Raw genomic sequence first — 25,224 nt, 5'->3', positions numbered from 1 at the left:
TCCAGGTGCAGAGATACATATAATAGTACTCGTAGCAAGGTATAGCAGCACCGAAAAAGTCACAAGGCAACCCCGCATTTATGAGGTACCTTCAAGTTGTGTCTATTTGTACTGTGATTTGAGTAGCAATCTGTCCGAGATCTGAACATTCAAAATAGCTGACAAAATGTCGTGTTTGACAAGGACTCTGATTCCGTAGACAATGGGCAATCCCGAAACTTCCTCGATATGCACAAAGAACATAAGCTAGTAATTCGGCTATCGTCATCGAACCCTGGTGTATCGCAATGGCTTCACGAGGCGTCCGCCTTTGCTGGCGACGCACCCTGCTACCTATGCCTTGAGGGTGGGCGGTAGAATCCATCCAGATTTTGGCACTATCTTGGTCAGAGCACGAATGCACTGTCTTCGCGTCATTGTGTATACGAAGTCTGACCGCCATGGTCGATGATAAGGATCAGGACCAGCTAGCAATCTCAACCATAGAATGCTTCAACCTCCATCTTCCACTCATGTCACAACCACTCCTCCATCATTCAGCTTGACATTGCCCAGGTGATAGCCCTCGGCCATTGCATGCTCCCATTCTCTTTTCAAAGTGGACTCGACCTCCGCGTTCCTGACGATGAAGCGCACTCGATAAGGCTTGGGCAACGTATTGATGCCAGGCTCGTAAGCGTTATGCGATATGTCGAGCTCTTCTTCCTTTCCCTCTGCCGTTTCGCACGGTCGAATATCAAAGGCCCAAATAATTTTCGCAAGAGTGATGTAAAGACTGTTTTCCGCCAAATGCATTCCGGGGCAAACCCTACGACCTGCGCCAAAGCCGAAGTGATCGCGCTCAAAGGGGTCGGGATGCGCCGTATACGCACCAGCTTTGAGAGAATGATTGAGATACCGATCGGGGACGAATGCCGTGGGGTCGGGATAGCGTTGGTCGTAGTGAAGAGCATACTGATTAATACAGACGACTGTGCCCTTGGGGATATAGTAATCTTTATATACAATATCGTTGGTGGTGAAATGTGGAGTTCCAACGTTGGTCACGGGGCGAATGCGAAGGATCTCTTTGACACATGCTCGAATATAAGGGAGATTTGCTTCGTCATCGAAGGTAGGACTGCGTTGGTCGCCAACAACGCGTTTCAACTCGTCCTGGGCTTTCTTTTGGGCGTCACGATAAACAGCAAGGTATCGGATCGCGCTGTTCAAGGTTGAGCTCGTAGTCTCGGAGCCAGCTTCGATCATAGCTAGGATGCCTCTCAGTTCTGGTCGACTCAAGGTGTGCACATCACTTACTTCCAGCTACAAATGCTGCCTGAGTTTCATCAATATCTTGTTTTTCATAGTCGGTCTCAGCCCATTGCTTGACGAAGCATTCAGGCGCTTTGCCCTCCTTTATCTCCTGTTGCAAAGTGCTCCAGTACTTGACCCAAATCTGCTCTTGGCGCCGATATGACTGGAATGCTGACTTCCTCCACCACTGAAGAGGTACAGGTATGATTTCTGCGATCGGTGGCAAGGTGTCGGCGAGATAGGCTCCCGGTGCAGTCCTCTCAGAGAACTCTTTCATGACACCATAGATCTCCTGTACGTCTTCGCAGTCCTAATCCTACAGTCAGAAGCCTCCCTGTGGACAATGTTTAGGACCCTACTCACCCACTGTGGCACCCGTCGACCATATGTTGATGTCATTATGACAGATGTCGTATACCGTCGAACGTGCATGTAGAAGCTTTCATAGTCCCCGCGTTCATTATCGTCGAATATATCTGAGATCAACTGCTTCGCCTCGAACTCTTGACTTGGCCGGAACGTCTCCGACGACTTTGGTGTCAGTAACTTATGGACGAGTGCACGAAGCTTCCTCCATTGCGGCGTGTAGCTCATAAACAGAAATCGTCTACCACCCGATAGCAGGTCGGATCCGACAGGCATCGGAACCCGACCAGAGGAGATGGCGGAATGTTTGTCAAAAATCTCTTTGACGGCGGCAGGGTTATTTACAAACACCCAGTTGTACCAGCCCATCTGAATCTTGAACAGATCTCCGTATTGTTTGGCCCAAGCCTGTAGCTGGGGTTGAGGGGGTGATTGTAGTTGCAGAGTGTTACCAAGCAATGGCAGTCCACGAGGCCCAGGCACTGCGCGCAGTCCTTTCGGCAGTTTTGAGGTGGAGGAGCTGTGGTAGAACAGTACGCATGCAAACACGAAACACGACGCCAGGAGAAACATAGGCAAAGCCATGGTGATGTGACGAAGGACGATCGCAGTAATCAATTCGCTACAACACAGGATGCAATCCTCATCGACAGTAAACTCTAGAAACGAGGTCGTCTCCTAAAAGGGGCATTCTTATATTTATGACAATCCCCACTGGTTTTGGGGGAGGGGAGGGGGCTCCTTAGGCCTAAGGATCCTTCGGCCTTTAGCAACCCCACAACTGGCAAAGTCGTCACGGCATTCTACAGTATCAACCGTTCGAACTCATTCGGAAGCCGTGGGCACTCTCCAGTGAAAAACGCTCACCCCAATCCGATGGTTACATACTACTTTACACCCCAAAGGCCAAATTATGAAGGCTCCCTGATAGGCATACCCAAAATCCTCATTATGGTGGTGAACTCCATCGCCTCTCAACCTTCATCAACACCAATTCCGTTGCATGAGCAGGCGATGTGTAGTACAGTTGTAGCCTTACAGAAGAATCTCCTGTGCGAAATATTCTGAAGCATTCCAGCAAGTCTTGTCCACTCAGAGACAGGGAGTTCTCGACTGGTACTATCGCTATCTGATTGTTCTAGAGCTTGACAAATCCGACAGAAGAACATAGCTTGGTGTGGGCTGGTCGTCCGACAGATCTCCATAGGCACTCCAATGCTTCCCTTCCTTCGTGGGGTTTTCTATCTCGTCCGCAATGGCAACCCCCAAATCTGCGGCCGAAATTCCGTGCAGGCGGCCTTCAAGGTTCGTGGGATCATCTTCGTCTCCTTTCAAAGGCAATAGATTGAACCTGATCCCGTACTGGCCAGTCCTCTTTCCTGGGCGATAGAGCGCACTCGGAGAGACAAATGTCCATTTGAATTGCGTGTTGCCATCGAAAAACATAAATGAGGTTCGGCAGGCAGTGACAAACACCAATGCCCTGTCGTTGCTCATCACATAATCCTCGTACTCCTTGATAACGAGTCGACTTGCATCCGTCGCGCGTCCTTCACGTTCTGAGCGTCGGGCGTTTCGATAAGCCCGCAAGCCGGAACCCATGGGGCCGAGTCGCTCTTCCATGTAGACCGTGTGCGCTTCACTGTCGGCAATACCCCGTCTGTAGGCAAGCCACCAGTCTTTGGACTCCAGCACGCATTGATGCCCTCGATTCGGCATGTATAAGCTGCCACATCCCCCTACCATCACGAAGTAGCCGACCTTGGCCTTTCGTGCCGCTAGGATGACCTTCCGTGTGACCTCAAGAAACGGCACTATTCTCGGTGAGCTTTCTGAAAGATCGTGCGTGGCTATCACCTACTGTACTGCAGTGCTTCGTGGCCGGCTGAGTGAGGGCCATATTCGTTGACGAGGACATCCAGACCCTTGAATTGCTCTGCGAGCTCGTCAATGTCAAGTGCGTTGACATCTGCCGGACGAGGTGTGTACAAGGGATGCTGGCCTAATGACTCTGGGCGTCTGGAAATGCCAACGACCTTGTGGCCCCGATTAATAAGTTCCATGCACAGGTAGGATCCACCGAATCCAGCAGGCCCTATTACGCCAATCTGGCGGGTTTCTTTCTGGGAGGTATCGGCCATTTGACGCTCGTGAGGATTAACCAAAGATCTGGCTGATAAAAATCGATTATGATATTCTGTTACCAGCCCTGGCAGTGTGCTGTGGCTTAAGAACTTGGGGTTTACATCTGTGGGAACCAATAAGGTCGCCTCACGTCGGCGTGTGGCCCTCCTCTTCCGGCAGTGCTCATTACGGAGTACTGAATTTGGGAAGGAATTCCCCCACACATGTTCCGCAACGGATTAGGGTTTCGTTTCGTTCTCCACAGTGAAGTCACAATTTGTCTATCAGCATTAGAGACCGCAATAGAAACGAGTTCATGCGAGCACAGCGAGATCCTGTCGAACAAGGGCATAATTAAGGGTGGCACATGTCAACACCGGGGCGACTCATGCGACTCTACCAAGGGGCAACCGATCCCTCGCTGCCTCCTTAATCGTATCACTCAACAATGACATCAAAGTTGCATCGTCGCCTTTGATCATCCAGGTGGCATCGTGCGCGAAAGCAACGTGCGCTCCATACTCCCTTTCCATGACCTTTATTCTTCGTATTGTCTCCCTTGCTGCGGAAATGTCTGTGTGAAGTGACGCTTCCGCTCCGTCGCGAAGAATGAAAACACCGAAATCGTACGTACCATCATAAATCTCGCTTGCGTAAGTCGGTCAGCGCTGCGGCGGACTCATGCAGCCAGAGGAGCACTCACCGTGTGTGACAACAGTCACTGCCGAGCACAATCCACTGCCCGTCTCGAAGTCTGGCAGCCGCGCACAAATTACCAGGCATATGCCCGGGTGCTTTGATGATCCAGAAGCTGCCGTCTCCATAGAAATCCATTGCTTCATCAAATGGCCCGAAGGGCACCCACGGTCCAGCTAGCTCCCTAGATTGTTCGGTCGCTCTCTTGGGATCGAAGAATCGTCCATCCCACTGACTGCTTGGCTCCGCGAAGTGGCCCGGGGCGCAATAATCCCAGGTACCAGGACCAAAAAGAGCCTTCGCATTGGGGAATTCACCCGCTATGGGTCGACAATGGTCGAAGTGCGCATGGCTGGAAGACTTTGGCATAAGTCTAGAGCTGATGATCCCTTCTGCGTATCTCACCTGAAAATAACTGTCTCAATATCGTCTGGATCCAGAGAAAGACATCCTTTGATCTGTTGCCGTAAGGTCTTTCGTGGGCCGACCATTTCAAGATCAGGCCAAAACACTTCTGCCACTATCGTGCTGTAATCTTTCTTTTCCTGATGCGTTGTCAGCTATTGTCGAAGCCTGTATTTTGAGAAGGCATACGCCGGACATTCCGAGATCCCAGAGTATATCTCGCCCAGATACGGGATGACGTATCAGAAAAGCCCAGTTGTATAGCCGGACTCGTTCATTATCAACCTGAGAATGTAGCCGTATCGTATCGGCCACGAAACTACCACCATCAAGCAGATGAACGTTAACATGAGACCCGCCTGCCGGAAGAGGCGGAGGGAGAGATTGTGAAGTCGCCATAGTCTAGAAGTGAAGATCTCGAGATGGCTCAAGCTCGTAGTGTTTCTGGGACAAGAAATGTCCTAAACTCGACTACCGGGGCAATTGGGACAATCAAAGCTACACATACCTTGGGTCATCCTACATGAGTAGCTGTCAACTAGTGGGTTTCGCATTCAGGAGGCTAGTCATACGTCTTCCCGCCTTCTATATCCCCCACTTCCTTTCCCTGGAGTGGCAGCTCCCCTTACCTTTTGGGGCACCTGTGAGCGGGGTAAGACTGGCGGTATGCTACAAGTTCAGTACGATTCGTCTCGGGTAATGGTGGGATTGTTGGGGGCCCCTTTCCGAGCCTACCAAGGGGTTCTATATAAAACCATCCGATGGACCCCCTGAGATGTCAAACTTGTCACTCGATAATTGTGTTGCCCACTCTGGACACGCCGTGTAAAATTTAAATTCTAGCACTGCTAGAACCATCACCATGGGCTTTCTGGGAGTTTTGGAAACGAAAAGTCTGCCTCATGTCCCTGCGACTGTTCATCTAAACGAACTCGGCGCCGAAAACCACCATGTCACGCAAGGCCTCAAGCACGGCACCGGGAAAAACTCCCACATTGTCCTCGTGCCACAGCCCTCAGAGGATCCGAACGATCCCTTGAATTGGTCGTACTGGAAAAAGCTCCGCATCGTCTTGATTGTCTCACTCGGCGCCTGCCTTTACGCATCGACCTTCGGACCCCTCCTTGTGGCTGGTGCTTACCAGATCTCGCAAGAACTCGGTGTGACCTTCACTGATGTCAGCCTGCTTGCCGGATATCAACTCTTGGTCGCAGGATCTACTGGTGCGCTGGTCTCTGCCCTTTCCCGGAAATGGGGAAAGCGCCCCGTTTTCGTTTTCTCTGCTTTGTTTGGGCTCATTGGGTCAATCGTTGGATCAGTCGCCACAAGCTACAGCACCCTGATGGGTGCTCGTGTGATTCAAGGATTCTCCACTGCAGCCTATGAGAGTCTGACTATCGCCTTGGTCGGGGATCTGTTTTTCGTGCATGAACGTGGTCTCTACATTACCATATCACAGTTCGTGCTGGCGTCCGTTTCCAACTTTTCCAGCGTTCTCACCGGACCTATCACGAGCAACCTTGGCTGGAGATATTTGTTCTATCTCTGTGTGGTCATTGGAGGTGTTCAGACTCTGCTCCTCTTCCTTTTCTGTCCGGAGACACAATTCAACCGAGACCACCGCTACGAGATAGACGAGTCTATTGGAGAAAACTTAGAAGATCTCGCAGAAATTGAAAAACAGCACATGGTTACCTCAACTGGCCCTGTAGGGGCCAAAAATGAACGGTCAGAGGCTACGCACATGGAAGCGCGCGTAATTCCCAAGAAGAAGACAATTGTCCAAGAACTCGCCCTCGTCACAGGCACTTACTCGTCCGAAAATGTTGTACAGCTCTTCATCGCTCCCTTCGCTTGCTGTTCAAACTTGGTCGTCCTGTGGGCTGTTGTCCAAAGCGGTACCATCACCGCGACATATGTTGCCATGTCGTATGTTCTTGCACAGATCTTCGCGTTTCCACCTTATTCGCTCTCCGCAGCTGGAGTTGGTAATCTGTTCCTTGGGCCTTTTCTGGGTGGGGTGATCGCTTCCCTCGTCTTCGGATGGATCAATGACCCGTTGATCAAGTGGTGCTCACGAAAGAACAATGGCGTATATGAGCCCGAGTATAGATTACTACTCATGGTACCCGCTCTCGTGGCTGGCATTGGTCTCATGGCTTTCGGCAAACTCGCACAGGATGGTGCGAGCATCTATGTGACCGCGACTATGCACGGTTTCGTTATCTTCGGTATCACGGCCGCGACCATCTCAGTGTGTCCTTATGCCCTCGATGCATATCGCGACATGAGCAGCGAAATCTTTGTCGCCGGTATCATCTATAAGAACTTCTTGTTCTACGGCTTTAGCTATTTTGTCAATAACTGGACAGCCACGGCGGGACCCACTACAGTCTTCTACGTCTTTGGTGGAGTTGTGTTTGGCCTTATGGCCACCACCCTGCTCGTTTTCTTCTTTGGCAAGAAATACAGAGCCTTGTGGGCACGTAACAATCTTATGGAGAAGATGCATATCAGGACACACGCGGAGATTTAATCTACTGGACATGTAGCACTCGGGTAGAGGTTTGGCTGGATGGCAATTTTGTGGGGTAACCTGTTATTAGTACCAGTCTTGCCGGAAACAATGTTTTGAATGGCCAAGAACTGCGCACCAATGGGGAGATCTTTTCGGATATCTGCTACCAGAGCTTGATGGTCATTGAATATTGCTGAGTACCATAGCCAGTAACATTGCTTGCAAAATCACCTTGGATCGTCTAGGTATGCTGTGCTCAACAGTGGCTTGCTGCAGTGTGCTAGGGATCACGGTTCGGTATTCCAAGTTATGGAAAACCACACCTGACACTCCAGTCGCACCATGAAATAATATTCGATCCTCGACTGAGCTTGTTCTGGGATTAAAACTGGCAGATAGCCCTCCAATCTGGACATTCAACAAGAAGGTCACTCTCAATATACTATGTAATAGTTATTCGACTATGCCTCACTCAGGCCCGTCTAAGAATCTATATACGACACTCACGTCACGGTCAATACATCTGGCATCTGTCACTGCTTCTTTGTACAACGCTAGCGCTGCGGAACCTGTCGATGTTCTCACGCCAGTGGCCGCCCCTGCGTCCACTCCAAGCGTCATGTCTTTCACCATCATTTGTGCCTTGAATCCCCCTTGGTAGTCCCGGCTACTTGGCGCATGGTCAACGGTGCCCGGTGCTGGATTGACATTGTCAAACATCCATGACTGCCCCGTGCTGTTGTGGACGACTTGGTACAGCAACTTACGGTCAATACCCTGGCGAATACCAATATTCATCGCCTCTGCCGACGCGAGGAGAATGACTCCCGACAAGTAGTTGTTGCAGATCTTGGCCGCAAGCCCAGCGCCTAATTGGCCACAATAAAAGAATTTCTTGGGAGAGCCCATCATTCTCAACAAGTTTTCCATGCGAGTCTCTTGCTCAACATCCGTATCGTTTTTTGCAGTCCCGATCAGGAAGGCTAGGGTGCCAGCAGTTGCACCAGGTACCCCTCCAGAGACCGGGGTATCGATATAATTGCCAGCGCCAGCTTTCTTTAGCTGTTGCCCAACATCCTTTGTAGCCTCGACATCGATGGTACTGCATTCTAGCATCAGCCTCGCCGCGTTCTTGCGCGCGGCGATCACGCCGGTCACCGGATCGATATAGACTTTCTTGACATGGTCTGCAGCCGGAACGATGGACAAAATGGATCCCGCTTCCTCTGCGACTTCCCGCGCTGAAGACAAGAACTTGATCGGACCGAAACTGTTCAGCTCCTGAATGAACCGATCGCAAGCTTCGCGGTTGACATCGTTGATCAACAGCAAGGACGTGCGAGCCATCTTCTTCCGCACATTCACGGCCATCTCATATCCCATGGCCCCGAGGCCTACAACTGATGTCAATGACTTACATGGCGAACAGCGGTGTCAGCTAGAGCCTACCGATAAACCCCACTGTGTCGTTCATGATTCAATTTCCCTGCTCACCAACTAGAAATGTTTTGAGGCAGAAATTGTATGTGTATTGCACCAGAAGTCAGTCAATTATGGGACCGCGACTGTTCTCTCAGCGGTACGAAGCTCAACCCGGGGTGAGTGACCGGTGGATCAGCCTTCTATCCGGTTCAGGTCACCCTCCCATCTTTTCAGCTCGAAGTGATCGGTTTTGCCTTTCACCTGATGCGACCCCTGCCAGGACTGGTGGGGAATGCTGGGTGGAGAAAACGAACCTACTACTCAAGAACGATGTATTCGACAGTCTGAGGCCTCTGAAGCCGTCCAGATTGGAGTTCATCAATGGCTTAATCGGGTAAGTGGGGAGAATCCGCTAAAGAAGTCCTTTGGCTATGTTGATGTTCGAGATCCATCATAATGTTGGTACCATTTACCCCATTTTCCAACCATGTATTCCATGATGGATGGTACCGCTGCTCTTTGGAGCATCTTATTTCTTGCTCTGGTGACCAGGGTCACGAGCTCATGCGCCATTTCAATGTGAGGCTGATCACCACCTGGTGCTTGCAGCCTAGGCAGTACAAATAAAAGTTTGGTGAGGCTCCGGAGCCCACAGGCTGAACTACAGTACATGATCTAACTTTCAACGAGAGCTTGAATGTCTGTCATGCCTATCCGGCTAGTTGCCCTCACTATGTCTACCCGTCCTACTACACTTCGCTGCCAATTATTATACCGGCTCTTAATAGGCATTTCGCGTCGACTGATAAGATCACGTGTTGAAGAGCTCCTCACGACCGAAATGACTTGTAACTATACATTGGCATTCTTCTATGGTATCAATCGTCGTTGCCCTTCGTTGATGTCATTACTCAATTGCTGGCCCATCCACGTTGCCTGCGTTGTTTGCAACGTTTCCTCAAAATCAACAAATTGGCCCCCTGCAACAAAGAATGCTTTACCGTTCAATTCCGGCCTCACCACAGGTAGGAGCAGCGCAAGAGCAACATCCGAGGCCTGGTTTGCGGGCAAATCTCCCCAGATATCCCTGAACGAAGGCAGCAATAGAGGTGTGACTAGTTACAGTCAGCGAAAATGTGTCTATACCCCCAGGGAGATGTCCTACCAGTCAGCCAGGGTGCCACCATGTTTATGCAGATGTTCTGCTTGCTCAGTTGCGTTCGTGTTCCGCGCATAAGACCTAGTACACCAGACTTTGCGGTACCGTACAAGTAGAGTGGCGGCGTATCGAGATAACTGGCGGCGGATCCTGTTAGAACGATCTGGCATTTCGTGTCGGGCCATTTCCGAAAGTAATGCTCAGCACATTTTACAGCGTATATGTGCGCCATCAAATTGACTTCGATCGATTTTAGGTCGGGTGGAAGCAGCTTTTTAGATTCAGGATCGATGTGATCCTCAAAAAGACCCTCGCCTGAGTTAATCCCCGCGTTGGACAACACAGCATGAATGACCCCGAAAGTTGTCCAACCAAGTTGAAAAAGCTCCAGAATGTCATCAAAGCTTGACGTGTCTGTCTTACGAAAGACCACGCTGTTCGACCTAGCAGCACTCAGGGATTTGGCCAACTCCTCGGCCAAGTCCTGAGTGCAGTCCCCTAACACCATCCTTGCTCCATGCGCTTGAACAAAAATCTGTCAACAGGTCGCTATCAGGCAGGGTATGGATTGGCATACCGTGTGCGATTTTTGCAGTCTCCAGGCCGATTCCGGTCGCGCATCCTGTGATTAAGACAACTTTGTCTTGCAGCCGCTGTAGTTCGGACTTTTCGAGGGTATAAGTCGTCATCTTGCTTGGACCATATCTTTATCTATAAGGGTTGGATGACGAGCAGCAAGCAGGAAGCGCACCGTAAAAGGCACCATGCGTCCTCTTTGATACCAATCTCCAACCCGGGCTTCTTCAATCCGGTAATCCTACGAGGGGTGGCGTGGGTCCGCCGGACGAGAGGTTTGAACGGACATACCACACTTCGACTTGATCGAACTACTACTTCTCCACATAGGCCCGCAATGGGAGGCTGGTGGTAAATATGAACCAAAAAATTGACTCGTTACATGTTCACACGGATTCTTCCACTTGCACTCGATCAACTTACTAACGTACAATAATCATGTTGAACCATCCGGAACTCGCCACCATGGGCAACCTGCGCTGGGTGCACTTGGTTCTCGTTGCCATATGCTTACCGATTGTACAGCTCTTAGTTCTATACTTCTACACCATTCCTTCGACGCTGACAGACAAACGCCGGCGACATCTGCCTCCTGGACCGAGAGGTCTACCTTTTGTGGGCAATTTGTTCGACCTCAGCGATTCTGAGCTTGTGCGACAAAAGGCTCAGAATTGGTTTCGACAATATGGAGATATCTTCTATACCAAAATTGGGGGAACAGATTACATCTGGCTCTCTTCGCCTAGAGCTGTGAGAGATCTACTTGACAAGAAATCAAGTATATATTCTTCTCGAAGTCCAGCACCCTTCGCACAAGACGTGGCTAGTGGCGGCAAGCGTCAGTTGTTTATGCAATATGGCCCGGAGTGGCGCCAATTGCGCAAGACGAGCCACTCGCTGCTCAACATGCAATCTGCTATCAAGTATCAGCCTATCCAAGATTATGAGTCGAAACAGCTTATGATCGATCTCATCCAAGACCCAGAAAATTTCTATGAGCACAATAGGCGCTACAGCTCGTCGGTTATTATGTATGTTACCTACGGCTACCGCCTCCCATCCTGGGAACACCCACTCGTCAAGAAGATATTTTCCGTGCTGGACAATCTAACGGAAATGACGGCCCCTGGCGCTCATGTCGTCGACAGCTTTCCTTCCCTAGCCAGTCTACCTCAGTGGCTCTTAGGAAATTGGCGTAGTCACGCGAAGAAAGTTTTTCAGTACGACAGCAAGGTATATCTAGGGCTGTGGAGAGAGCTGAAGGAGAAGGTTGACAATGGAACTGCAAAGGAGTGTTTCGTCAAAGGCTTCTACGAACAAGACCTTAAGAAGCATGGTATTGACGAATTGCTAGCGGCCTACACATGTGGAGGCCTCGTGGAGGCTGGTTCAGAGACAACTGCAACGACCCTCAATAATTTTATTCTCGCTATGATCCTATTCCCTGAAGCGGCTAAGACAGCCCAGGAAGAAATCGATCGAGTCGTGGGAGAGGACAGAATGCCTTCATGGGATGATGAACAGAATCTGCCTTATGTGAGGGCCTTGGTGAAGGAAACGCTCCGCTGGAGGCCTGTCAATAAATTTGGTATGCCTCATTATACTAGCGAGGACGATTGGTACGAAGGATACTTCATCCCCAAAGGGTCGGTCGTTATGCTTAATTGGTGGTATGTATTGATCTGCCAGTATCGGATTATGTGCTGATAAATTTTACAGGGCCATTCACTTTGACCCAAAATTACACCACGCTCCTGACACATTCGATCCGGCGAGGTACCTGGGCAAACCACTACCCGCGGCGGATTACATCAACACCAACGATCCCTACTTACGTGACCACTTTACTTACGGCGCAGGGCGTCGAGTCTGTCCTGGTGTACATGTTGCCGAGCGGTCCTTGTACATCAACATTGCGCGAACATTGTGGGGATTCAATTTAGCTAAGAAGATGGGAGCGAACAATAAACCCATCGAGCCCGAGACGGAAATGGTACGAGGCTTTTTAAGCGTCCCCAAGCATTTCGATGCGGCAATCACGCCCCGAAGCGAGGCTCACGTACAATGTATGCGGCGAGAGTTCGAGCAAGAAGTCGCTCGTGGTGGCATCTAAGCTGCAACCAGCAAAGACGGGGTGTATCATGGCAAGTGCACGCACTTACCTACTGTGAAGTTGATATATCCACAGCCAATGGTCCAGGGCTGGTACGTCTATAGTCAAATGTCAAATGTCTCGCTCTCATTGAACAATTGCCACATTATTTACCCCATCTGCGGCATTCGGTGTTTCTGCTCTGCTAATCTAGCCAGTATCGAAATTGCCCCTCACAAGGGGCCACTGCGGGAAGGCCTGTGGTATACCGCAGGCTACGCAGGGCACGGTGAGGCTGACTTCGTGGGCCTCTCAAATGCCTTATCTGGCGGAGACTATCCAGAACCTCTTCCCCCACTTTGTAACTAGAAGGCCAGGTCAATCCCCACCCTAACTCGAAACGCGATGAAAATGACTTCCTCATTCAGATTAATCTGTTGTCACACATTTAATGCACTCTTGTGGCAATGATGTGGTGAGCCGAGTGGATTGACCAGTGCAGAGCCTTTGTGGAGGTAGACGGTTTTGGAACTTTATGAACGATTGTTTCTGTTGATATAGCGTTAATTTTCATTGTCAGCCAGTTTCAGCCGTGTTCCAAGTCACAGCTCAAACAGGATGACCGGCAAAACCGAGCCTTTCGTCGTAGTTGTGGGAGCAGGGCCAGCTGGCCTTCTACTCGCACTGCTACTTGCACGATCCGGCATTCCGGTTCAAATCTTGGACAAGTCCACAACGCTGGATGATCAGCCTCGAGCCACGCATTATTCCCCTCCTGCAGTCTACGAGTTGAGACGCGCTGGTGTCCTCGATGACGTGCGATTACAAGGCTTTTCTCCTGGGGCCGTAGCTTGGCGCAAACTGGACGGTACATACCTCGCCGGGTTGGATAACACAGTTCTAGGGGACTATGAAGACCGCATGGTCTGCCTTCCGCTGAATCACCTGGGCAAGATTATCTACGCACATCTCCAAAGGGAATCTCTGGCCACGGTGTCTTGGGACCACAATGTCGTGGCGATAGGTCAGGATGAGGGCAAAGCGTGGATAGACGTCACGACATCAAAAGACTCCAAGCCACGACGCCTGTCTGCTCCTTATATTGTCGGCTGCGACGGCGCAAATAGTCAGATTAGACGAGCCTTGTTTGGAGACTGGGAGTTCCCGGGGACCACATGGGATCAGCAGCTAGTGGCCACAAATGTCAGTGTTACGATTCCCTCTGCGGGGTGTTTTGCCTATTATTCACTGACAATTATCTGTAGACATACTACGATTTCTCTCGATTTGGCTGGAAAGATGCAAATTTCATAATTGACCCAGAGCATTTCTACATGGCAGCTCGTATCTCCAATGACGGTCTGTGGCGGGTAACGTACGGCGAATCCGGAGGATTGACTCGGGAAGAATTGCTCGAGCGACAACCAGGTAAATTCCGCCAAATACTCCCAGGGCATCCAGAGCCATCAGATTACAAGATAGTCAGCATTAGCCCGTACAGGGTTCATCAACGACTCGCCGAGTCAATGCGCGTTGGACGATTCTTGCTTGCAGCAGATGCTGCGCATCGTGAGTGGCGTGTGCTAGATCCCAAACAGACCGGCACTAACCTTGACAGTGTGCAATCCTTTCGGTGGACTTGGCCTGACAGGTGGACTTGTTGATGTAGGCGGCCTTTTTGACTGCTTGAAAGGCATCTTTGATGGCCGTGCGGACGACTCCATCTTGGACAAATACTCAGAAATCCGACGGACCAAGTACGAAACTGTTGTCAATCCCATATCGAGTGAGAACATCATCCGTCTTTTTGGCGCAAATCCAGACACTGTTTTGCAGGAGGACAAATTCTTGCAAATGTGCCTCAAGGCGGAGAATGATCCCCAGTTGTCGCGTGAAATTCAGCAAGGCGTGAATGATTTGCAACACGACTTTACACAATACTATCAGAAGAAATAAGCACATCGTTGGAGGTTGTCATTTGTCATCAAGGATTTTTGAGTTGCCATGCTAGCTACTTCAATGCATATTTGGTGTGAGAAGTTACTTCGTAATTAGTTCCTAGAAGTCGGAAAGAATTCCGGTCTGTTCAGGAAAAGATGGATTCTGCTAGTCTTAATGAAAGCCTCCCAGGAACTCTAAAACCGCATTCTGACACTGCTCGGGAGCCTCTACGTATATTTCATGCCCCTTGGAATTAATGACCACCATCTTAGCCCCTTTGACTTGTGCCTGAATGAACCTCTGTTCCTCTAGTTTCGTTGCCACGCTATTCGCCGGGGCTAGAATGAGCATGGGCACAGTGATGTGATTCAGGTATGGTCTCGAGTCCAGCTGAGAGAGAAATTGGGCATACCTTGCCAGTCCCTCCCCCGAAGATATAGCAACCTGGTCAATCCACCACCGGATGTACTCGGGGTCTGGAACAGACACTGTCCCAGGGACTTTGGACAGAGCTTCTGCCCATCCTCTGCTACCTAACGCTCGACAAGCCTTTGGCCAGCTCTCATGACCAAATGCAAATAGTTGCAGCGCCATAGGCGGCAGGTTGGTCGGCGATGAACAGACAATCAAAGAATGGAGGCGGTGAGGGTATTTGGCTGCAAGTATCTCTCCGACCATGCCACTGGTCGATTCACCGAAAAAATGAACTTTCTCGATCCCCAGTTGGTCCAACGTGTCGATGATTTCCTCGCAGATGGTATCTATGTTATATTTGTAGGCCGAGTCCTCCGAAGGGACGCTGGAGAGACCATGACCGCGGGCATCCCGCCGAATGACCCGATATGTTCGTGCCAGGACAGGTATCCAGTGATACCAGAAAGCTGAGTGCCTAGCAAAGCCGTGCTGGATGAGTATAGTCTCCGTTGGTATCCAGGGATCGTGAAAGTCATCCTGGATCACATGTGTGGTTTGGCCTCCAGGATGTTGGAGGATCGTTCCCGAGGGACTAATTGATACTGTGGCCATTGTGAGGGGTAATGGCTCTCCGTTGCAAAAGACGTGGCAAGATTAATGGTCAAAGGTATTGCTCTTAACGGCTGCTCACAACTCGTGGCCCTGCCAGTCACGGAAGGAGACGAGCGCAACAATGTGGTAATCCTCCCAAAACATATTGGCGTAGTTCGAGGATGTCAAGTTGACCCCAGGCGAAAGCAGATTAGTCCGACTGGTTTTTTCCTCCCTCCCTGATCCTTGATTAGGCAATTTCTAGATCCCTAACTAGACTGTTGCTCGACCATCCCCAGATTTCCTTTCTAGGACGAAATGTGGATTGGCCGGGGTATAGCCGGGCGGTTGGAGGGGAAGAATGGGGAGAACAGGTTACAAGCCAGTTATGGACAAAGGAGCGGCCAGACATCCTTTTAAGTCTTGGAGACCCTGCGGCTCCAAAATCAGTGCGCCTGCCAGCAGGGTGCAGAATTTCAATGAATGTTAAGTCGTAGCAGCCTCTCAACGAGTCAGTCCCTTTGCTTCACCAACAGAATGAGTGCTCTACGGAGCTCAGCATTACATTTTTTAAAATCCATGTACAATTCATTCAGTCGGCAGACTTTATTACGGCACGTCAGCAGGGAGACTATCCTTGTGACAGTACTCTTCTGCTTGACAAGCTTCGTCGTTTATCGTCTCTACTTCCACCCTCTGGCTCATGTACCTGGCCCTTTGCTGGCAAAGTGGAGCGGATGGTGGCGCAATTACCGCTATTTTAGAGGTACATGGCACGACGACATCCTGAAAGTCCATCGAAATTATGGCCCAATCGTCCGTATAGCCCCAAACGAGCTATCGGTTGTCGATGCCCAAATCACTAAGCAGCTCTACGGCCATGGACACAATGCCCAGAAGACCAAGTGGTATAGTACATGGGATATTCCCGGTGCGGCACCTGGCCTGTTTGCCGAGCAAGATAAAAAGCTTCATGCATATCTTCGAAAACGCGTGTCTGGTGCTTACTCCATGTCTGCGATCCTCAAGTTTGAAACATACGTCCAGGGCTGCCTCGATCTCATGCTGGTTGGCCTGAAAAAGCACAGTGATAAAGGAAATACCGTCAACATGGCAAATTGGACCAATGCGCTAGCCTTTGACGTGGTGGGCGAGCTAGCTTACGGCTCGAAGCTAGGTCACCTCGAAACAGAGACAGATGTCATGGGTATACGAAAGGCCATCTTTGACGGGTTTTTCATTATGGCCAACTTCGGCCACTTCCTTGGCCAGGCACAGCTGGTCAACAATAAGATCGTAAACGGGTTCTTTGCCCTTTTCGGAGGATCTAGCGGATTCTCCGGATTTCAAAAGTGGAGCGCGGACAAGGTTAGGAGTCGCATGGGCAATGATGGGGCTGGTGGGAGAGAGGACATGCTAGCTCACTTCATCCGCATGAAGAATGACCAAGGGGAGCAGGCGTCCTTTCCGGAAGTCCTCATCGAAGCTATGAACATCATGTGAGGGTGTTTTTCTCCCGTTTGAGGAGCCTATATGCTGATATATGTTTGCAGCGGTGCTGGCGCAGACACCACGTCCATCGGCATGAGGTCATGCATGTTCTATATCTGCTCGAGGCCCGATGTTTACAAAAGGTTACAGCGAGAAATTGACGATTACTATGATTCAATGGGACTTTCAAACCCCATAACATACCAACAGACCCAGCAATTACCGTATTTGGTCGCGGTTTGCAAAGAAGCTATGAGACTGCTGCCGTCAATCGTCTATCAGCTTCTTCGGTACGCGCCAGAAGGGCTGAGCGTTGAGGATAAACACATCCCCACTGGCACGCCGATTGGGATCAGCCCAATCTCACAGAATCGAGATCGGAAGGTCTTTGGGCCGGACGCGGACGAATTTAGACCTGAAAGGTGGTTTGAGGACGAGTCAAAGACAAGGTTGATGGATAGTATTAACATGACCTTTGGTGGTAATGGTCCCCGAATGTGCGTCGGGCGCAATATTGCACTGGTAAGTCATGTCACGACCTTTGGAAACGAGCAGCGCTAATGATGTGCGTGACCAGGTGGAGATTCACAAGTTTGTCGCTCAGCTTCTACGAAACTTCGATGTCGGTCTTGTCGACCCGAATAAGCCGTGGCATATCACGAGTTATTGGTTCGCCTATCAGCACGACATGAACATGTGGCTCAAAACAAGGCCTGGCCGGGCTCTTCAGGCGCCATCGGGATAAAAACTCGGTATCTGTCTTGTCGAAGTGCTGAACAATGGCCAGCCTTTCTTCCACGATTCGTCTAGAGATGGAGAGGATATTTGCCGTTTTAAAAGTTTATCCTCCACAAGTCAACTCGGGTAAACCACCGTTCTTAAGTCTGATTGACCTCGGTCCCCGGCGATTTCAAGATGTCTATAACGACTCCGAAGGGCGACTTTCGCAGGCTGGAGTTTGGCTGAGGCAAAGAGACGGGAAATGGGAGATAAAGCTCAAAAGATGTGGAACCTACACCAACTCCTAAATTGAAGAATCATTCAACCTGGGCATCATCTATTTCTATGTTAAATCGCTGACCGCACTCGTAGGCGGTACGTCTAACGCCTTCGGGCCAAATCATCCTACGAGTCTTACTACGTCCCGGTACAGCTGGATTACGGATAAAGAATACAAATTATATCACATCAGATCGACTTCGGTCACCTACCGCCAGAACACTGCCTCCAGCAGTTCCAAGCATGCCTTCGCAAAGTTGGCAAGCTCAAAAAAAGTGCTGTACAATCGCCCTTCTGCCACATTCAGAAACATCCTCCTCGAGCTGTTCGAGTGTTTGCTCAGCTTTGTGCCTGGGCTAACGCTAGGAATGCCGCAGAGGACACAGTCCTCTTCTATGATCTTCACCCCACATCTCTTCCTTCAAACAAAAAAGTTCTTTGCGCGAAGTATTAGCTGTTCTTGCTCCACGTGATCTACGATACAGTAAAGTTATTGAACATCAATGGAAAATACTGTGAGAAGGTTCCATAGCTATTGTGAGCAGGTACTTCACGTGTCTTTCATCCTCGACTAGCTTTCAACACCCAGATCGTACGACATGGCGCGAACACGCCTAGTGTATCACTCTCACACCCTCATAGTTTTCTTGTTTTTATAAGCTTGTACGCCTACACTGGCAAACTTTTGACAACATATAGCGTACCCGAAGTTCACCGAAGATTTGGTGAGAATGGTACATCAGTCACGCCCGCGTACAAAAAATCTGACTCTCAATGCCAATACCTCATTTCTGTGTGTACGGGTCACCTGGACGTACCGGAATAGTGTTACGGTTGCGTAAGCGAAGCTCTGCTCGCGGCGGCGGCGGCAAGCGGTTTGTAATTTGGGAAGAAGTCTTCTGGGTCATATTTCGCTCGAATTTCCAGAAACCGCTTTAGACCAAAATCGGTCCAAACTTTGACCTATTGACCCTCAACGTAAGTGATTAAAATTAATGAATTCACAGGACCTTTCTTAGAGGGCCAACTTCCAGAGGGGCTTACCTGAGCCTGTCGTTCATCGAACGGGTCCCAATCTGCGATGTACATCCCAGCCGCACTAGGATAAAGTATCGCATAGGTATCGGCCATGTAGTCGTATATCTCTGGTTGTAAAGACTTATCCATCCACTGGGTAAATGTGGAGATGTAGTACTGCTGCGGCAAGGCACATAGATGATCTCTCTCGTTTGCGGTGAAGAATGAGCAGAAGATGTTTCCGACCGACCTCCGGGTTGGGAGATTGGTCATTGCGGGCACGACAGATTTGCATAGTTGTTTGAGGGGGATAGTTGGTTCGGAAAGGATGCTATTAATCTGCCATTTCATGTCTGCGACGGTGGGCACCATGGAATCTTGGATGTCGAAAAAATGTGACCAAGCCATCTCTTCCACCTCTTCTGATTGGATGATATGTAGAGATGCTGGGATGTTGTTCCATGGACTGAGGAGAGCTTGGGCTTCTTCCTTGGTGTCGACGTATGTCGACGCGAAAATACCAAAGTGGAGCCGTGCCGGAGATGGAACATCGTCGTTTGTGAGGTTAGGGTCGAATCTTTCAGGGTAGTGAGTGAAGATGGCGTGCTCGGTACCCCATTTTGGAACGAGGCTGCTAGTATGCAAAGACCAGTACAAAAGATCCTCTAGGTTATTCTTAACGTCAAAAATCATAGATTTAGTGAACATCTTGCGAGCAGGGATCGTTCGGCCCCAGATCTTGGTTAGGATGCCAAAGAAGGCCAGTCCGGCTCCACGCGCTGCCCAGAAGAGGTCGGCATTCTGCGTCTTGCTTGCGATTCTGACTTGACCGTCAGGTGTCACGATCTCCATCGCTGTCACCCATTGATCCACGGTTGGACCCCATGTTGGACAGAAGAAGCCCTGTCCTCCATTGAGTATGAACCCACCGGCAGCGACCGTCGGGCTGTGTCCATGCGGGAAAAAACGGCCAATCTTTTGCAATGCTTCGGAGAGCTCTCGTACACGTACAGCCGGACCAAACGAGATCTCATGCAATGTTGGGTCATAGTCGACACCCCGATTGAGATTCGATGTATCCACGAGGACGCCGTCACCGATCAGCGAGTTGTTCGAGTAGGAATGTCCTCCAGACCTGATCCCGATTTTGGCGCCAAGAGCTCTCGCATTCTCGACCGCCTGCTGCACATCGGCGACGGAGCTAACTAGGTGAATTTCCTGAGGGTAGACTTCTCGCACATCTGTGTTGACATACGCTCGTCGGAGCCGTTCGTATTCGCTGTTGAGGCTTGTCGAAGAGCGCTTGAAAACCGGCATGGCGGCCGTGTACTGTTGAGGAAGTTGATCGACAGGACTCAATGATATCCTTCGATGCGTAGCTTGTAAAAGCCACTGTGAATCAGGAGGCAATTGAGCTTGTGCTATAGACAAAAAGTAATCAGGATGTCTATATGCATACCAATATTTCGGGGCTCGGTGGAGGTGATGGAATCCTTGTGGGGTAGGCCTTGTTCCATTGGGGTTCCCCTAGACACCCTCCGCACGTGCATTGCCCCAGACTACCCCAACGAGCAAGATGGAATTGACACTTCGGGAGCCAGCTTCCAATCACTACTTTGGTAATGAGTGCAGGTATCCGACGCATGTTGTGGTAACCCTAACTTCATACACGATTATTTTTCGTTCATCTTGAACCGTCTGGCACCATGGATTTCGTGGATGATATCGGCCATATCTCAATGCTCACCATGTTTTAGCGTCTTTTCAGGGAAATAGTGTCCTCAAGAGAAGTGCGTCGTGCACCTGGAAAAAGTTCATGGTTGAACGGTCGTGAACAGTGTGAAAACAGTGTAGGCACAGTTAAATCCAGAGAAGGTCCAAAAAATTCACTTCCTGCTAGGAAAGAACCTCTTCCGCTAGACTGTGCAACACTACTGCGAACAAAGAAACATACTTAGCAAACTACACAGGTATTGATTCAATGGTTTAGAGGATTCAGAGGGGAAACCTCGCTTACTAAGAGATATTGTGGTATGGCTCTAACTTATTTGATTCGAAATGACTTGTGTGATAGTTGTGGAATAACACCACGTGGATCAATCAGGATCACTTTTGAACCCGAAGATGGCGAGATGTCAAGGATACAACTCGGACGCATGATGAGTTCAAACGCATGCCTAGGTTCTCGAGCAGGAAGGGAATTATCCACCTCTACAAGCTATAGACATGAGATGGCCGTGGACGGCCAATCAGTCGATATGCTACACTTCCGACTACTAGAGGCTGACAAGTCCTAGTATTCGCAGCCCTGAGCCCGGTATGTACCTTTTAACAAGGCCAGACATCTTGTCCATCACTCTAAATCAGGCCTCGAAGAGCCAATCAACCCTTACACCCTAAGAAGCCTTCTTTGCGGCCTCGTCCAACTCACTGCAAGTGCAATCCTACTCTTGAGGTTCCAGAGGCTTTCTTCTCGTCTTTTGATCTCGGCTTCCCAGGTCTTACGCCAACTAGTCTGTTGTCCTCATCAACAAGTGCTTCTAGGCTAGCACCGCAGCAACACATCTGGCGACACTCTAGCGTCTCGCAGCGTTTTAGAGGTGAGCACGGTGAGTGTACCATCGGCTCGATGGTCGCTTAGTCCACTCGATAGATATTAATCACATTCTGAGCCCTTGGTGCCTTGTTGGCATCGGTGACAGAGATCCAATGCTTCTTATTCACTTCGATAACCATCATCCCTCTAAACGCCATGACCAATGGTGGGCTATAAAACATTTCACGAGAATTGTCCGTTGAATCATCAAGTGATGGCGGATGTTATAAAGCGAAGTCCTCGCAAAGTACAACGTTACAGAAGCCCCCGCACGAGTGATTTCTATTCACAAGACCTGCCAGCGTACTGCCCAAGGCAATGTTGATGAGCCAGTCAAAGACGGTGATGGGTGCATGTATCAATTTCTACCTAGGCGCAGGTAGGCGAATAAGAAATCACTGCGATGGCGGCAGGGTGGAAGATATCAGCTTTGACATAGAAGCTGGACGTGTGTACAACGTCTGGTCCATTGATGACCACCGTGCCAGCCGTGCCATTCGTGCCGCTGGTACTCGTTTCCGACATGACTGCATTGATTGTGTGTCTTGGAAGTCTGGCAAAATTACAAGCAATGACAGCTGACGAAGAGATATCAGTCAATACATTAAGGGGAAAAGGAAAGTAAGAAAGGAGAATTTGAACTTAATCCTGGCATTCGAGTAGCGACTATTGAGCCGTTTGCGCACCACCTATCTGAACTGAATGAGCACCACAGACCTTGCTACCAACGTTGCCAAGGAACCTTTGCTTGGATCACCTTGTTTATGTTAAGTCGAACTCTCTCAGCTCTTGCCGGGTTCCGGATATATAGCGTCTTGCTCGGACAACTCGCATCTTGTGACGCCCTGACCATGGATTGAACCACTCAGTAAATCGATGCCTGAGAGATAGATTCATGGTCCAAGTTCTATCTCTACTCTTTTCTCAGGCTGACAACGCATCTGAAGTTCTTCTGTTTCACAAACCAAACGTTCTGAGTTTCCAGCTTTTCATTGGGCTTCGCAAGCCGGAAGTCGAAATATCGAATTAACTCCGGTACAAGTTTGGAAATTTCCATCAAGCTGATGTTTTTCCCGATGCAGGTCCGGGACCCTAACCCAAACTAAAGGACACGTCAATGTATAGCTTTCAAAAATGGCGTACAGTCTTCGGTATACGGGAAGATTCAACACCTCCTAGCAAATCGGCCTGTTTGGGCAAAGGGCGAACATCACATACCGTCATGAAGAAGCGATCCATGTGAGAAGCGCGCTCCGGATCTTCAAGCCATCTCTCGGGCACGAAATCGTCGGCATCGTCCCCAAAAACGACCTTATTCCTATGCATTACCCAAGTGTTGACTCCGACGATAGTCTAATCCAGTTGATTAGCTCAGAGCTAGCCTTAAGCTGACTCGGATTCTCCAATGGGTCGCTCAGATACTGAAATCTCCCAGTGCATGCGAAAGCATGATTGGCATTGAGACTGAGCTTGGGTGGAAAGGCAACTCACCCCTTCTGGTACAAACCATTTACATAAAGTGGCTCCGCCCTTGGGCACCACACGAGAGAGAGGAAGACCTGTCGCGGGATGCAAGCGAAGCCCCTCCTTGATGCATGCCTGCAGATATGGTAGCGATTGTGCTTCTAAAAATGTGATAGGGCTGGAGATTTCGCCTTTGGCTGCTTTCTCATCGAGTTCTTTCTGCAGCTGTACGTGAAATGAAGCAAAGGTCAGCTACACGTATTTTCAAACAGTATAGCTGACACAAGAGCAGAGAAACTATTGACGTACTCTTTGGTGGGCTCGTGGGTTTATGATAAGCCAATAGAGAATGCCTGAAAGGCTGATGGACGTCGTGTCTGAGCCGGCGCCGATGTTGGTTAGACAGGCGCCAAAAACGTCCTCGTCAGAAATTTTTCTTGGTTGTTCTTGCTTGATTTGAAGTAGCTTTGTCAAGAAGTCTGTCGAAGTCGAGGTGTTTACTTGTGAGGCTGCCGGCGCCTTCTCGTTATGTGTTTCATGCTTGGCTATCTGCGTTTGAGTGAAGCCCAGCATATAGGACATGCCGCTGCCATTGACAAGAGCCGTGAATCTGGACAAGAAGGAATGAAACTCGGCGTAGACGCCGACATTGGCTGAGTAGAAGAGATACGCATGCAAAGCACTGAACATTGTGTGCGAATCTTCAGGTCGATCGATATATCCAAAGGGAGCGCCAACCTGTCACGAGGGGCAAAAGCACGCCTACATTAGTACTTGAAATGTGGGGATTAATGGTGGCACTGATCTTATTCCGAAAAAGGGCCAGTGCTTATAAGGTCATAACCCACCGTGATAAGTCCAATCATGTCAAACGCGAAGCACTGGAGCCAGTGTTGCATGTCGATGCCCAAATCACTATCAGATCCGACACTTGCGAGGTCTTTGAATTTGGCCACCATCTTCTTCGTGAGTTCAGTAACATGGTGCTCGTAATCGAGGAGACTTGTCATCGAATATAGCCTGGCAACCTTTTTTCTGTTATCACCGTGTCGCTTTGCGTCACGGTCGGTGAAGAGGTCGTGTGTGTTCGGGTCGGCGCTGCCACTCGCTGCGTACCACGGGCCCTGTGTGCAAGGTAGTCAATGGATTTCCATCATGGCACACCTAGGTAATGGCTGAAAAGATTACCCCATATCATCTATCTGCCAGATCGTGTCGTACAGAAACCGGAGTGTGCGACAGACGCGAATACAAAAACAACTTACCTTGGTGAAGGATGTTCCATGGCCATAGATGGTCTTTAAACTCTCTGGATCCTTCAAGCTATACTGGCCTGGCGCAATTCGAACAATAGGACCTGCATAAGGTTTGTCATTAGATTTGCCTACTGCAAACAGAACAAACCACAGCAGTCGGCTTGTGGAGCTGTGTCTACCGGATGCGTACCGTATTTCTCGTGAAGCGCAATGTTGGTCTTCTCGAAGTCGCCATGCCAGACTTTTCGGAGATACCAAGCTCGGGTGAACCTAGCCCAGAACGGTCCAGGAATTGCTTTCAAAGGGTCCAAAAATGCTTTGGTTGCTTGGTAAATAATGATGACCAGGGCGAGAACGACAAGAATCATTGGTGATGCTAACAATTGGAGCAATCGACCGAGCTGAGCCATGGTGCAGTGTAGCGCGCCACGGACGGATTTAAGCATTACCCTCAGGGATATATATCAGTCTTTGTTTCATAGACAGGGAGAATCGCAGGTTTTAACAATCGTAGGCGTAGCAACAGTCGATGAATCCTGGTGGGGAAGGGGGAACATCCCCCCATGGCCGAGCCAGGAAGATGTGGGGTGAGCCGTTCCCCTTAGGCGGCATGTGTACTCTATAGTGTTCCGTACGAATTGCCTGGGACTATTACATCGCTTCCCGTGTAGCATGGATAGCCTGTAAGTTCTGAGCAGCTGAATAGAGAGAACTCCGACCATGGCTCTCAGTTCAACATGGCATTCATTTAGGGGAACTTCTGCTTTGGACAAAGCCTTTTTCCGTAAAAGAACATGGACG

The 25,224-nt window shown here is 49.8% G+C and overlaps 11 protein-coding genes across 11 annotated transcripts; 4 read left to right on the top strand and 7 right to left on the bottom strand.

Annotated features, from left to right (window-relative positions):
- Nucleotides 1-510: 510 nt before the first annotated feature.
- Nucleotides 511-2,247, bottom strand: LTR84_001308 (uncharacterized protein; the record flags this gene model as incomplete). The annotated part of the gene is made up of 3 exons (XM_064844933.1): nucleotides 511-1,250; nucleotides 1,300-1,606; nucleotides 1,660-2,247. 3 exons carry the CDS (start codon nucleotides 2,245-2,247, stop codon nucleotides 511-513), a joined length of 1,635 nt encoding a protein of 544 aa, XP_064707191.1.
- Nucleotides 2,248-2,787: 540 nt separating this feature from the next.
- On the bottom strand, nucleotides 2,788-3,803 carry LTR84_001307 (uncharacterized protein; the record flags this gene model as incomplete). The annotated part of the gene is made up of 2 exons (XM_064844932.1): nucleotides 2,788-3,476; nucleotides 3,524-3,803. 2 exons carry the CDS (start codon nucleotides 3,801-3,803, stop codon nucleotides 2,788-2,790), a joined length of 969 nt encoding a protein of 322 aa, XP_064707190.1.
- A 369-nt stretch (nucleotides 3,804-4,172) lies between these two features.
- LTR84_001306 (uncharacterized protein) lies at nucleotides 4,173-5,286 on the bottom strand (the record flags this gene model as incomplete). Its single annotated transcript, XM_064844931.1, has 4 exons — nucleotides 4,173-4,434; nucleotides 4,490-4,834; nucleotides 4,888-5,027; nucleotides 5,077-5,286. The coding sequence occupies 4 exons, from the start codon at nucleotides 5,284-5,286 to the stop codon at nucleotides 4,173-4,175; spliced, it is 957 nt and encodes a 318-aa protein (XP_064707189.1).
- A 463-nt stretch (nucleotides 5,287-5,749) lies between these two features.
- LTR84_001305 (uncharacterized protein) lies at nucleotides 5,750-7,423 on the top strand (the record flags this gene model as incomplete). Its single annotated transcript, XM_064844930.1, has 1 exon — nucleotides 5,750-7,423. One exon carries the CDS (start codon nucleotides 5,750-5,752, stop codon nucleotides 7,421-7,423), a length of 1,674 nt encoding a protein of 557 aa, XP_064707188.1.
- A 450-nt stretch (nucleotides 7,424-7,873) lies between these two features.
- On the bottom strand, nucleotides 7,874-8,879 carry LTR84_001304 (uncharacterized protein; the record flags this gene model as incomplete). Its single annotated transcript, XM_064844929.1, has 2 exons — nucleotides 7,874-8,799; nucleotides 8,855-8,879. The coding sequence occupies 2 exons, from the start codon at nucleotides 8,877-8,879 to the stop codon at nucleotides 7,874-7,876; spliced, it is 951 nt and encodes a 316-aa protein (XP_064707187.1).
- A 2,148-nt stretch (nucleotides 8,880-11,027) lies between these two features.
- On the top strand, nucleotides 11,028-12,675 carry LTR84_001303 (uncharacterized protein; the record flags this gene model as incomplete). Its single annotated transcript, XM_064844928.1, has 2 exons — nucleotides 11,028-12,232; nucleotides 12,282-12,675. The coding sequence occupies 2 exons, from the start codon at nucleotides 11,028-11,030 to the stop codon at nucleotides 12,673-12,675; spliced, it is 1,599 nt and encodes a 532-aa protein (XP_064707186.1).
- A 597-nt stretch (nucleotides 12,676-13,272) lies between these two features.
- On the top strand, nucleotides 13,273-14,610 carry LTR84_001302 (uncharacterized protein; the record flags this gene model as incomplete). The annotated part of the gene is made up of 3 exons (XM_064844927.1): nucleotides 13,273-13,857; nucleotides 13,920-14,223; nucleotides 14,273-14,610. The coding sequence occupies 3 exons, from the start codon at nucleotides 13,273-13,275 to the stop codon at nucleotides 14,608-14,610; spliced, it is 1,227 nt and encodes a 408-aa protein (XP_064707185.1).
- A 156-nt stretch (nucleotides 14,611-14,766) lies between these two features.
- Nucleotides 14,767-15,621, bottom strand: LTR84_001301 (uncharacterized protein; the record flags this gene model as incomplete). The annotated part of the gene is made up of 1 exon (XM_064844926.1): nucleotides 14,767-15,621. The coding sequence occupies one exon, from the start codon at nucleotides 15,619-15,621 to the stop codon at nucleotides 14,767-14,769; it is 855 nt and encodes a 284-aa protein (XP_064707184.1).
- A 516-nt stretch (nucleotides 15,622-16,137) lies between these two features.
- LTR84_001300 (uncharacterized protein) lies at nucleotides 16,138-17,836 on the top strand (the record flags this gene model as incomplete). Its single annotated transcript, XM_064844925.1, has 3 exons — nucleotides 16,138-17,099; nucleotides 17,154-17,613; nucleotides 17,669-17,836. The coding sequence occupies 3 exons, from the start codon at nucleotides 16,138-16,140 to the stop codon at nucleotides 17,834-17,836; spliced, it is 1,590 nt and encodes a 529-aa protein (XP_064707183.1).
- A 1,082-nt stretch (nucleotides 17,837-18,918) lies between these two features.
- Nucleotides 18,919-20,624, bottom strand: LTR84_001299 (uncharacterized protein; the record flags this gene model as incomplete). The annotated part of the gene is made up of 3 exons (XM_064844924.1): nucleotides 18,919-19,053; nucleotides 19,135-20,528; nucleotides 20,567-20,624. The coding sequence occupies 3 exons, from the start codon at nucleotides 20,622-20,624 to the stop codon at nucleotides 18,919-18,921; spliced, it is 1,587 nt and encodes a 528-aa protein (XP_064707182.1).
- A 1,992-nt stretch (nucleotides 20,625-22,616) lies between these two features.
- On the bottom strand, nucleotides 22,617-24,791 carry LTR84_001298 (uncharacterized protein; the record flags this gene model as incomplete). Its single annotated transcript, XM_064844923.1, has 7 exons — nucleotides 22,617-22,805; nucleotides 22,922-23,056; nucleotides 23,195-23,419; nucleotides 23,477-23,905; nucleotides 24,016-24,291; nucleotides 24,433-24,524; nucleotides 24,572-24,791. The coding sequence occupies 7 exons, from the start codon at nucleotides 24,789-24,791 to the stop codon at nucleotides 22,617-22,619; spliced, it is 1,566 nt and encodes a 521-aa protein (XP_064707181.1).
- Nucleotides 24,792-25,224: the final 433 nt, after the last annotated feature.

Source organism: Exophiala bonariae (genome assembly GCF_035927105.1).
Source record: "Exophiala bonariae strain CCFEE 5792 chromosome Unknown scaffold_10, whole genome shotgun sequence".
NCBI classification, from domain to species: domain Eukaryota; kingdom Fungi; phylum Ascomycota; class Eurotiomycetes; order Chaetothyriales; family Herpotrichiellaceae; genus Exophiala; species Exophiala bonariae.
This window is presented reverse-complemented; position numbering and strand designations above follow the sequence as displayed.